Here is a 13,714-nt window from a genome sequence, read left to right as displayed (position 1 = left end):
TTGTTGTTTCCCATTGTCCTARTATTTTTTATAGTCTTGGGGTGGAAACCAAACTCCTCCACCTTTGTTGTGAAATTTTGACTCCATCTTCAGTTAGTTACATGCAACGGAACAAGCAGAATAAACTATATACACATAAATATATATATATATACACACACACATATAATACACATATAATGTACAATGCGGTGATCCAACAAGGGCTCCAGGGAACATAAAACAAGAATTGCAACTGAGCTACACAAATTGTGCTGCTCAAGGTTTGGGAAACACTAATGAAAGATTGCTGCTCCTTACTGAGCTGTAGGACTGCAAGAACAAAAGCAATATTTCTCAAAAAATGCACACAAAAATTTGAGGAAAGAGGGGAAGGATGGAAAACAGACCTCCAGAGCAAGTCTCCCCCCCTTTTTTTTTRTGACTGTAATTGGTCATAAAATGGTCATTTTGTTAACTTCAAAAGGGAAATAACTCCATAATACCAATATCATCAATACAGTGATTTCCCTCTGACTCCTCAGACCCCATGTAGGTCAAAAATTAAAGGATAGTGCCTGTGGTGCACAAAGAGTTAAGATTTTTCAGAGTTTCATAACTTCCTAGAAGTTCTGTCACTAAGAACAGAAATCCTTTCATCTGAGCTAGAGACCTGAGAGCCCATGCTGGATTCTGGCTGAACTGTGTTGAATATGAAATGGCCTCACAAAACAGTGCAAGGCTGTGGAAACAGAATGGTGATTGAGAATAGTTAAATCTGAGAACTTGCAGCAAACTGGCAGTCCTGTTACAGCTGGGATAGAATTTATTTCTGCTCAGTAGCTGTTACAGTGCTGTGTTTTGGATTCAGAATGAGAGTGGTGTTGATAATAAACTGATGTTTTGGGTGCTGCTAAATTGTGTTTATCCTTAATCGAGGACTTCTTTTTTCCTTGCCTCATGCTCTGCCAAAGAGGAGGTGTGCAAAAAACCCAGCAAASTGTGAGGGAGCAGAGCTGGGCAGGTGAAMTGGCCMAAGGGATGTTCCACACCACAGAACATCATGTCCAGTACTTGAACTGGGGGGAGTCACCCAGAATCACGGCCARTGTGGGGTCAGGCGGAGGGGCTGGCATCTGTCAGTGGGCAATGAGCATTGTGCACTAGTTGTTTCTTCCAATTATTTTWTTATTATTATTATTAKGTACCATTATTACTGCATTTTAYTTTGTTTTCAATTATTAAACTGCTCTTATCTCACTGTAAAAATTTTACTTTCATTTTCCTTCCCATTCCACTGGGTTGGGAGTGAGGGAAGGGAGGGAGGGAGCATCTGCAAGGTTTTTCATCTCCAGGAACTTTAAGCCTTAAAACCATGCCTTAAAACCATGTAAAGCCACTGGCTTACATATCTGACCCTGTATGTACAACTGATTGACACTGTAAGTAATGGAACAAACAAACCTGAATGGCTTCTGGCTGTCTTTACCATGCTGAAAACAAAGAAACCTCACCAAAAAGTTTAAAGGATCCACCAGTGGCATGTAGTAGAAAGTGTGCTTTACAATAAAAACCTTTTCATTTGACATAGCATCACAGTTACTTGCATAAATGTTGGATTTTTACAACATCCTGTGTTGTCTCACTGTTACAAAATAAAATAGAAAAATAGTTTCACCTAAGCTTAAACAGAGTTGTTTATTCAGGACTAACAATTTCTCATTTCCTCTAAAGATTAAAATACTTTGCGTATAGTGCAGACATCGGAACATATCTAAACGAACAAGTTTCTTGATACAGCACATTTCAATATCTGAAGGGGTACAGAACCGTGTAGGGGTACAGAACAGCAGTAAAATCAGAGCAGATTCAGCTRGTTTAATCTTACTTGGCCTGGGTGCAGAATACATATTCAAGGAAGCACAGAGAAACARCTGGAAGAAGATAAATTTCACTATTAACTCGGGGGACTGCAATGAAGGATCATTAAAAAKGTCACCAGAATTTCTGGAAACATGAGACTGCAGTTATGACACTGTTGCAATTAGTTCAGCAGAAAAGCTTGGGAGCAAAAGAGCAATATTTCTGAAAGAGGAAGAGTGTAACAAACAAACCATTAACATTTGCATATCTGTCTGAGGATGGCAAAGTTAAATTAGCTCTCTATTCTTCCTACATTTAACTGAAACAGATAAAGATGGAAGAAAGGTAAGCACACACGAAATGGTAAGATAAATGCAGAAGAAGATGCGCTCACATCCAGAGGTAGATCTGCCAAGAGTGACAAGGGAGGCAGAGGGAATTAGGGAAACTTGCTGGACCGTAGCTTTCATGGAAAACTTAAGATGCCTGAGAGTCCTGCCTAATCTCTTCTCTCTTTTCAGTCCTTTCCTGGGTATTAAGAAGCTACACTGCGTGGAGGTGTCCAAATGAGTCATTAGATATATTACCTAAGTCCCAGCAGAAACACAGATGTTTTATAAGGAGCWAACCTTGCTCTTGAAAACTTTGTATTATGCAAAAGCAACCTAGGTAAAGAAGAGGCACATAGAAAAGAAAAAACTTGCTGAAGGTTACACAAAGACCTCCAGTTTTCCAACTATACCCACTGACAAGATGGACTTTATGTTCTAAATCCTGTGTAACATACTGGAACACTGCTGGTCTCAGTGAAGTGAAAAAAATTCAGTTTTTTCGCAGAGAATGGCACATCTGTCTCTCCAAATAATTTCCAGCCTCTCCAGCTCTCCCTTACACAGGAACAGCTGCTCATGAACTCTCTCACAGGACCAGAGCAGCAGGAGACCAAATCAGAAAGAACCAGCGCAGTTTGTACTGCTATACCAAACCTYGCAATCTGTTCAATTGAGAAAGGGAATTAGGCATGGAATGTGTGAGAATGAATTCCACAGGAGAAACTGAAAAATTAAGGCATTCTTTCCCAGTATGAACAGTTATTTATTCTAAATCAGCAACAGAAAATGCTATCAACTTCTAATCCCTAATGCAGACAAAGGTGTTGATACTTAACTATTAACTACTTACTTGAAGGACAGATTCAGTAAGCAGTGGAAATGCTGGATAATWGAAATGGCATCTGCCCAGACCTGGAAAAAGCACTCTCAGTTCAATGTAGCAAAACTGTCTTTATCTGTAATATGTCTTTGCTAACTATGAAATATGCTGTTATACTGCAAATACAAAAACACCCTAATTACATGTCATAGAGAGTCAGAACATCTAAAATTTTAAGAGCAGCAGGCATCAGAATCTTAGCAATTCAGAAACTTGATTCCAAAAATGGGTAGCACATATTTRAAGTGGTAAAACACAAAATGTGACAGAAAAAAAATCACAAAATTGAGTAAAAACCAAAGCTCTTGCTTCTTTATTTCACCGATTAACAGAATCGTTTTGCTATCATGAAACAAAGCAACTTCTGAAGAGGAGTGRAAATAATCAAAGCCACTTGATTCTTTCTTACAGAAGAAAAAAATATATTAACTGCAAGCATGCCACAGGAAATTGGTTAATTGTACTTTATAAAGTGACTCTAACCAGATGTTACACACCAGCCCATTAACCAGACAATGATTTAATGACTTTACTCAGCTGTAATTATAGACCAGAGATTAACCAAACTGCACCTAACACAGGAAGGTCCTTTCTTAAATTAGTTTCACATGCCATTAAAGTTACTCGGCTTTTGAGCAAACTGCAGTTTTATAGATTGCTGTATTATTTGCAATTATTGCTAATTGCTATGAGCAATGATCGCAGTATCTCTGAAACACATCAGTTGCTGACACTGCCTAAATGTGACAGCTTCATGGCTGACAAGTGTACATTATTGATGTATCATTACCTGTGACTGACAGAAGTGTTCTACCTTTATAATTGGGAATACAATAGGCACTTCATCTCATGTAAGGGTAGGTCTGTATTTTCACTCATAATAGGCCAGTTCATGTGTGCWAAGGTATCCAAAGTAGCAGTTAATCCTCAAACAGTCTCAACTGGATCAGGGGATTATTCRTGTAACCAAGAACAATACAAGCACTCATTATCAGGCACTTATGCAGCTGGAATGGCTGAAAGCCTGTGACCAGCACATGGGATGCATGACAATGTCCCTGACACAAACCTGTTTGTGAGGAAGGTTCTCCTTTGCACACCGCACCATCTGGAATCTCACTTCCAGTGACAAATCCCCTAAAATCGCCCATGCTGTAGTCACACATATGTGATGTGAAGATACGTCCATACCCGACAGATGTTGGCATTGAAAGAGGAGTACGTTTTCTCTATGCTGACTTCAGGGAACAGATTATCAGAGAAGAGAGACATTTTCAATCTCTAGGAATGATGATGCAGCCCCTGCTTGTGCCACGTCTACTGCAGTAGATAAACGTACAGCCTCACAGGGTACAGAAGCAGGTGAGGTATGCACTGTGCTGTGCAGATAAGACCTGGAGAGATAAAAAAATTCAGTTAAAAAAAAAAATCTTACAAAYCATTCAAGACTCAAGCATGGACCTGACAGAGGACTTGTAACACTCATGATTAGATACATGACAGTTCTTCTGGAATTTTTTGAAGATGCACTGTGTTGGTACAAATCCTGAATATTACAGCCAGTGTAAGATGAATCAGAAGCATTCCCACAGGTTGCCTGACGATTACCTGACCAGTGTTAACCTTGGMATCAACAACACTGACAGCCAGTGCAGATCTTCAGAAATCTGAAGTTCTGGCACTGTCCTTATGTATATGAATGGGCATCACATACRGAAGAATGCAAAGAACTATGAGAAATGGAGCAAGGTGCATGAGTGACAAGCCGCGTTAATAACAACAACTATGGGCTACTGCATTTTTTAAAATTAAAAATATAAACTCTTAGAATATCAGGAGTCAGACTTCTCTTCGTGCATCCAGTGCCAGGCTTTTACTCACTGAGGAACAGTTGGGAAGTGCTGTCAGCAACCATGCTAGCAGGAATTCACACCCTGACCCATTGTGGAAATATAATTCCTGAGACAGCAGACATGTGGCAAGCTGGTGAGCACTTGAATACAGTGGCTCTTTGTGACAGAAGCTTACAGGGACCCCAMGAAATAATCCAAGACCATTCACCTGACACCATGGCATGATCAGCCGTAGCTATGTCATTACTGACAAGTTTGTTTAACCTCCTGTTGCAGACCACCCAGAAGCTGCAGCAGGCACAGCAATCTGTTCCCATGCCCCCCTCTCCTACATGCTCAGAAGCACATGMGTTAAAAGCCTGTGAATGTACCACTGGCACTGACAACAGGAGGATGTTTGTCATCCTGCAGTAGAATTTTGTGTATTTGTTTATCATGCTCCTTGGCAGTATCTTCTCTGCCAGGCTAAGCAGCCTGCCACTAGATTGTCCTGTTTGCAGTTAGCTCAGACAGATCTTTGGTCTCTCTTGTCAAATTCTTCTCTGTTTTATTCCTCCTAGGCCATATCTGTCTTGGAGTACAGTGTCTAAAACCTGACCATGGTTTTACAGCTGGAGAGGGCAGCAGGCTGACTTCATGTAGGTTTTTTTTTTTTTTTTTCAAATCATTCTTACTCAGAAATGCATTAAACTGATGGTTAATTACAACTAAAAGAATATTTGTTATTTATAAATATTACCGATACTTATTTCTGAGCATTGTGAAGGGTCTTTTAAGAAGTGACATCTGGGGTTTCTCTTCTCTACCCTCTACTGGGATGGGGCAGTTTTAATTTCTGTCAAATATTCTATCTAATATTCCTTAGAATAAGATAAGGGATTAAAGGATTTCTCTGTACATGGGAATCAAGGGCCTAAAAAATACTTATTGAATTATTAAATCCTTGTCCCCCACAATATATCAGGGTCAAATGTATTCAACRTACTCAGCTCTCTAAAGATTTCAGCTACCTCATTCCTTTTGAAAYGGAATTTCAGAGTCTATCTTCTCTGCGCTCTCTCACAAGCGGCTCATAACCACATGATTCTTCCAGTACTGTCTCTTACCTCAAATCGTTCTCCTTTCACTATGAACCTAATTAATTTGACATAGTTTTGAAAAGTACTATCCCTCTGCCACATTTTTGCCAGAAAATCAGAAGTCACTGAGAAGCCTTTCACACYTTGACAGACCAGGGAAGCCCTTCCTCCTGCAATAAGCCCCATCAGGAGTGCTACTTTAGAAACCAAGACAGTTACAGCCCATTTTTCCTCAAATGTCAAAGCTGACTCTGACCAACCAAGACTGGAAGCTCAAGTTTACCACTGCAAGCTACTGCCAATGGAAGCCTGAGATCCCTTTATTTAATTACTTCCAAAAAAAGGACAACATGGAACCTTAAATTTGGATTTTTGCTTGTGAAAACTGGTTTGAAATTTAGACAACCAGAAACAATCCGAATAAATCTGCTTTCTTCAGCCCTAAATAAGATAAGTTCCTTCTGTTTTGGAAAAACAAACAAGCAGCTTAACAAATCAATAGCCCCCAAGCTGGAGGCTTCTGACTTTTCAAAGGATCTAAGTCAGAAAACTATTCTCAGAGATAAGCATACTGAAACAACAACAAAAATATATTTTTTAGTGAAGAGGTTTTACATGTATGTAGACATTCCCAATTACACAACTTGCATATTTGTTTTACCTTTGAAAGGAAGATCAGTTATGAAATTACTGACTCTGCTTGAAGGATCACGAAACATGAATATATAAATGTGTTAAATGTTTTAARCATGTTTTTATCATGGCCTTTAACTAAAGTTCAACCATTACCRAAAAACAATTATTTTCAGGCCTTTTGAACAAAGTTAGAGAGAATAAAAATAAGCTCTATACATAAGCAAGGTGCATCAACATTTTGACAGCATATACACGTCATTTATCTRATTCCTATTAAATTGTAACACTTCTGAACTAAAGTCTACTCACTGTCTTTAATCCTTCCTTTGCTAAGGYAAGCCCTACACTTTTCAGATGTTTTGCCAGTAATGGCAAAGACACAGAAGATATCAGTTCAAGCAATGGATAGCACAGTTTCTAACCACTCAAGATGACTAAATCAAGTGGGCTGGCAAGGAAAACTAGCCTTAAAGAAAAGCATGCAAGCCTTGTGAAGGAGAACTACAAAACTGGAGGCAGCAACACCACGTACCGTGCCACAGAGAATGACAGGAACAGGATAACGCAGACAGCAGCGACTGACCCCAATCCAACTGCAGTCATGTACTGCAGAGTGGGTGGTAAATCTGAAAGGAAGCATCAGAAAATTCAAACAAACCAAACAAACAGTGTAGCTTCAGTCCAGGGACTGAACAACTAAGCCTGCTCATAGCTGGTAACAAAACCCAGATGCTTGGATTTATGGCTCAGTTGATGACAGTAATGGAGCTATCTAGTAGTTACCATCCAGTTGAGGAAAAAACATTATTAGAGTATTAAAAAAATTATAATGCTCATTTTTGATAAAAGATATACCTGTCCTTGGCACACTGTAACACCAGTTTCCATCAACAAATTGTGCATCTCTAGAGGAGATGTCAGCCCTCCATAAAAATTACAGAATTGTGTTCCCTCCATATTGTCCAGTGTATATCATAAAACTCACTAAAATTTCATTTTACTTATTTGTGGCAGAAGAAAATATCTTTTAATACAGTTTTCCATAATTTTTTAGGATAGTGATCTATCCCACAATGTCTAGCTGGATGGCACCTGAAACAGAGCCATTTGGTTTAAATTTAATTTACAAATTGGCCTTCCACACAAGTTGAATTAAGAAATATTTCTCAAAGGTTTCAGCAAGCCAAAAATACTCTCACCCTCTCCAGCAGCAGAAGTACATTAGGGCAAAGGACACTTTGGCTGTAAGTCCATGCAATATCAAGGCAAATGGATTTACAACAAAAAAAGCCAAAGGCCTGACCTGTCCTACTCCCATCTTCCTATGCCCATTCTTTGAACCCCAAAYACAAAATCCACCTATTTTTATGACAGCCCTTGATGATTTTTTGCATGTTGATAGATGACAAATTCAGAGAAGGACCATTTTCTGTCTTTCCAGAGTTATTCTACAGCTATTGCCTACACAGTCCTAGCAATGGGACCCTCAACTCYAAGGAATCCTTGATTTTTGCAGAGTCTGCACAACAAAGAACTGTCTGTCTTGTGTTCTAAGTGTGGTGGTAAATGATCTAGCTCATAAGATCATAAGAGTAATTAATTAAAGAAACCTAGAAATAAACACAGAGCTGTCACCAGAGGATGAGTTATAGTGATTATCAGATAAGGAGGAGATGCACCTYAAGCACTCAATCAACTCCATCAAACATGATTCCAAAACAATTCCCAGTGTTACTGCCTTTCCAACTCAAATTTGTGAGACTTTCAGCTCACAAGCAAAGTTTTGGGCTTGTAGGAGACTCCACTGGTGCTGTTTTCTTTGTCAGGAGAGGCAAATGTTTGCTTTTTGCTGAGGCATGAGGTGGGTGAAGAGTTGTTACAGGAGGAAAACATGATCTCTAGTGGATTCAGATTCCTCTGAGGTAAACTCATTAACTGCAAATATTTTAAAGCCAAAAGTAAATCAAAGTAAAACCACATTGAGAAATTTACTGAGTTTTAAAGTAATGCCACAATACACTTAAGAAACTGTGCTTGCAAGTATATGAATTAGCCATGTCTTTCATTTTTGCACAGTATCTGCTCTTCTTTTAAAGATTGCTGAAAGATGTAATTTTCCAAGGAACACCTGAACACTCTAAAATAAAAAATGTGGCCCCTAAAAGCTAGGAAATGTTGGGGGGCAAAGAGGTCACTGCTGTTCTTTTCTGAGTTTTTTAGTTATTGTTGTTGTTCTTTGATTGATTTTGCAATCTTTAAGTCAATATAGAACTATCTTGARATAGGTTTCCAAAAATTCACATTTTCTGTTTCAAATACTTCGTGCACAAAAATTGCTGTAAGGATTTGGATGTGAGACACAGAAACAGCAACATTAAARACCAGGGGAAAACAAGAGAATCCATTTTAGAATGGATTGTTGAATCCATTAAAATGGAATACTGAAGAGCAAGGAAAATTTTCTGTCTCTAATGTTTTCAATCCTTTAAGTCAATGGATCATGAAAGGCAAAAGAAGAAAAAGCCACAGCAACTCTTAGTTTATGCTGCCAAGCAAAGCCATGACAATTTGGACTTCTTCACTGAAAGAAAAATTGACTTACTTTTAATTTGTGCCCAAACAGCACAGGACTGTGTTCTTACCTGAAAATGAAAACATAAAAATCATGGTTTCTCAYGAGAAAAATCTATTATTACTAAAACCCTTTAAAACATCAGCCACTGAAAAAATTACTGTTGGGAATGGAGTTTGTTATTCCCTTGGTAGCAGTCTCTATTTTGTCTTAAAAGGGTATTAATTAAAAAATTAAAAGATTAGACACAGAGCTTTGATGAAAGGCTGGCTCTAGTTTTTAGCTCATTACTCTTCCTTTCTTTCTACAACTTAGGCATGTTAGTAATATGGAAGGACCCTTGAAGTTGCTCCAATAAGAATTCAGAATTTATGAAACACCAAGCTAAGGCTGAATATGCTGTGCTGACTCTTCCCCATGAAGAACACATATGTTAAAGGACAGTATCTGATGGCATGTCTTACAAATACTAGATGTAGCATTTTCTTCAGTCATGATAACTTGCTCAGTAATTTTTAATAACTTTTATATAATACAGTTAAAGAAATGTTTATTGGGGTCTGCTTTTTGCTTAGCAAGTTYGATTTTTTACTGTAAGCTTTGGTCACTGCAGAGCATTCATCCCCAGCTTTTCATAGTCATAAACAAACAAAAAGTTCTATTCTAGGTTCTATTGTGTATTTACTGAGAAGTGCATTTTTGTAGTGCCTCCTGCTAAATGACTACCACAGACTTTCATATAATACACARTATTTTTAATGTTGCAGCAAAGTGTGCATTATGTTTCTCTGAATAACCGTATGCTTGAGAAACAAGGCTATGCTTTGAAGCATTTATATAAAGGGATGAAGGTACCTTTGTGGGATTAATATTACTTCTGTGTGTCTGCATGAGGAACTGTGGAATCTCAAAGACTCCTAAACCCACTATTTATAMGGAATTTTATGGTTAGTTAAAAAGAGAAAAGATTGACAAAGAAAATCTTCTTAGCAGAGGAAAGATAAAGGAGTGTTTTTAAAAACTCAACCAAATGCCAGATTCAGGAGGCACTGATGTGAGTGCCTTCATTTTAAAATACTATCTTCATGGCACAATCTAATGTGAAGAAAATCAGACATCTCCTGCCTATCAGGGAAGTTACAGAGGTCCCAGGAATTGCAGAAAAAAAAMCCCAAAACAAACAGAAGTAAAAAACTCAGAGCAGACACCCTTCAAGACCTCCAAATCTGAACAACAAAAATAATGAACATGATTATATGTCAGGGTTATTCATTCAGTAATAATGGTAATAAAAATCACATCCAAGGCACGATTTTGCAGCATGGTAATACAAATTGTACCATTCTCAGTATGAAAGGGGTCTGGAGACAGAGGGCACTCTTAAGGATGCCTGATTGTAAAAACGAATAATGAGAACGTTAGTTAGGAGTTTATTACGTCTGTTTCTAATTTGTCTGTATTCAAATGGAAATGYGTTGAGTAAGACACACTTCAGAAATTCTGATTTCACAGGTATTATGAACTGAGGGCCAAGTAATTTTTTTAAAAGAAGATTTAACTCCTGAATCCAAATCCAGCTATATAAGTAATAAAATCTTTAGAAATTCTGAAAACCTAACAACCCTCAATTCATAATTCTGATTTTTTTAAACCCCCTAATACCAACAATTCATAAAATATARGCAGGGCAATTGAAGTTAAACCAGTGCTTTTGAACCACCAGTCTAAGTTCCATTTCAAAGAAGCACAGCTGCAAAACAAAACTGTTTGGTTATCATCTGCAGTCCTGATAAAGATTCCTAACCATTGTATATAATTTTGTGAATGTCATCAACCAACAAACAGGAAACAAAGGAAAGTGGACATGAAGGAACAAATGCAYTTTAAATGGTAGAAAGAGAGACTAGTTTCTACAAAAAAACTGTAATATTAATCCATTAAATCAGTGATCTAGAAAATACACCTGCAAATGTTAGCAATGAAAGATCAGGAAATAATCCATAAGAAAGAGAAAGAATAATAKAAGCTAGAAGCAGCTTAATGAACAGTTGGCAGAAATGTGTAAGAATCTACTTTGCTCTGTGCAGCAAAAACCTCCACAAAAGTAAAAAAAGTTAAAATACCCCAGTATTAGAAAACACTGATGGTAAAGAGTTGGAAACTAATGCATAAAGCCCAATGATAAACAAATTAAGCTCAAAGACATATTTAGTAGCCCTTAAAGAGGCCAAAGTTATATACATTTGATTGATTAACAATCCTGCTCCACAGAGTAAATTTGTCTATAAAATACAGTTCATTGTCCAAATTCTAGGACAATTTGGGGCTAACTTAACATTATTTATGAAATAAAATATCTTCTATTGTCATTTCCCTACTTTTCCCCTCACATAATTAATTAGAAATTTATGACAAACAACAGACTACTATCAGGATCAGAAACCAAGTCATCTCTGCTATAAAAACCAYTCAGATTCTTGTTAAATAGATGCTACACAAAATATATACTGCCCAGATCAGTAGAAAACAGAATCATCTTATTACATGCACTTGTTTTATCTCACTCACTTTGGACTGAGGCAGCTACATTTCTCAACAGAGGCTATTTTAACTTACTGATATGTGTGTGTAGGCTTCGAAAATTGTAGAGAATTGTTTATAAGTGACTCATGGATCAGTTTTTGCATGCGTCCTTGCTTTGTGCTATAAACATAAAGTCCTAAAAACTGTATTTTAACTTTTTTTCAGATGGCAAGGTGAGGCACTGTTTAGGTATTTCTTTTCTTAGGGCTTGCTTAGTTTAGTGCTTACATTTGACATTCAGGAACTGTTTTGCACATAAAGAGTTATCACCTGTCCCATATGAGAAAAACTTTCTACTGCTGAGACATATAGTATAAAAAAAACTTCAAATTGCTGACTCCTAGCTAGATACAGCTGGAAAACTAGAGGAAATGTACATTTTAGAAAATGTTTGTTTTTAAATTAAAATACATATTTACTTTAAAAAGGCAAAAAATTAATATTAATAATATATTTTTTCATGAGGTTTTCTCAGTGGAGCTGTAGTTGACACTCACTGCCTTGTGGAAGGTAACAACACATGGTTAAATGCAGTTTTCCATGCCATTTTGAGAATTGGAATATTTTGTTATAAAACATTTAATTAAAAATTAAAATGGGTGAATTTGTCATTGTTACAGAGTAATTTTCAAATTCTAATACTAAAGTATTTCAGTAAATTCTGGTCCAATACAGACATCCTCAATTACAGAGGGCAGTGATGGCCCATCATTTTTAATGATTTTCCATTGTTTCCCTTTTGGCATCCAGAGTTGCTTCAACAATATAATGACATAAATATTGTTAAGGAATTACAAGTGATATTTAAAGAGCTTCAGATTTAATCTACTTCTGTCAACTAGGAGATCCTTGGAGCGTCATAAAAAATTGAACACAGAGCTAACATTTTCCTCTTTTCCCCCAGCAACATTTCATTCAAGAAGTGTAAAGAAACGGTTTTAAAACATCCATTACCTTATTCCACTCACTTATTATTCTCAAAAAAACRCAATACTCTTCTCCCAGCTTTAAAGGAGCATTATAAAATTTCCCATAGTAATGTCTGTCTCCAAGAGCAATTGACATATTATCAGCAACGTCCTTCGCCTGAAATTCAGCTGCCACATATCCTTTAATGTCAGTGGTGTTACTAAAGAAAGTTGCAGCAGCAAAGGAGTCACAAATAAAAGTGCTCTGCAAATCCAGAGGAAGCACAATCACTTGATAAAGACTAGAGTGAAACAGAAAAAAATAAGTATTAGCCCTCATTTCAATGAACTAAGCATCAGATATTCATTAATTAATATTTTTTCTTGCTACTCGTAATGTCTTAACTGGTTTTTATTACTGATGTCCAATACAAACACTTCTTATACTAAAATATTTCTCTGTGTGTGCATGCTGCACTTCATTTTCAAGCAAAAACAATGCATGCACAGATTAGAGCTGGGTCTTCTCACGACATGCACATGATGATGTTACATGTTTATTTGTGTTCAGAAAAACACCAAACTGAGGTATTTCAGGTTACCTTCCTATTCCTCCTCCTCTCACTGAAACTCACCTAAGAATAACACACCATTTTCTCTAAAAGTGATTCACGCCTTCCCAGAAATAAGACTTTTTCTATTGAAAGGAGGAGAGGACAGGTACCATTTGTAAAAAAAATGAATCAAATCTGTCTCCATACATCTCAAAACAATGTTTAGTCTATGGTATTCAACCATAGGAAGACTACTTGTTAGGGTTGTTATGCCAGCTGTTCTATGAAATATTATTACCTTTCAGTGTAATACTGAGTCATTGCTACCTTTTCGTTCTGTCACCAAGAGCACTTGGTGAGGGCTAAGTCCTCTTACTCTAGAAATACATTTTGGTAGTGACAGACTAACATGAAAACACTGCTTCAGAATCTGCACAAATGAGGACTTTATTCACTGTTTCTCTCTCTGGGGGTC

The 13,714-nt window shown here is 37.2% G+C and overlaps 1 protein-coding gene across 1 annotated transcript in view; it reads right to left on the bottom strand.

Annotated features, from left to right (window-relative positions):
• Nucleotides 1-3,371: 3,371 nt before the first annotated feature.
• The window catches only part of SUSD1 (sushi domain containing 1), a 38,830-nt gene continuing 28,487 nt past the window's right edge, over nucleotides 3,372-13,714 (bottom strand). Inside the window, exons 13-16 of the mRNA XM_057374562.1 lie at nucleotides 12,732-12,987; nucleotides 9,225-9,264; nucleotides 7,155-7,248; nucleotides 3,372-4,448 (exon numbers count right to left, since the gene is read on the bottom strand). Coding sequence (XP_057230545.1) covers nucleotides 4,310-4,448; nucleotides 7,155-7,248; nucleotides 9,225-9,264; nucleotides 12,732-12,987 — 529 coding nt within the window. The 3' untranslated portion in view covers nucleotides 3,372-4,309. The remainder of the gene's footprint in view (nucleotides 4,449-7,154; nucleotides 7,249-9,224; nucleotides 9,265-12,731; nucleotides 12,988-13,714) is intronic.

Source organism: Malurus melanocephalus, unplaced genomic scaffold, assembly GCF_030028575.1.
Source record: "Malurus melanocephalus ecotype Western Australia unplaced genomic scaffold, MMel_1.1 scaffold_228, whole genome shotgun sequence".
Classification (NCBI taxonomy): Eukaryota; Metazoa; Chordata; class Aves; order Passeriformes; family Maluridae; genus Malurus; species Malurus melanocephalus.
This window is presented reverse-complemented; position numbering and strand designations above follow the sequence as displayed.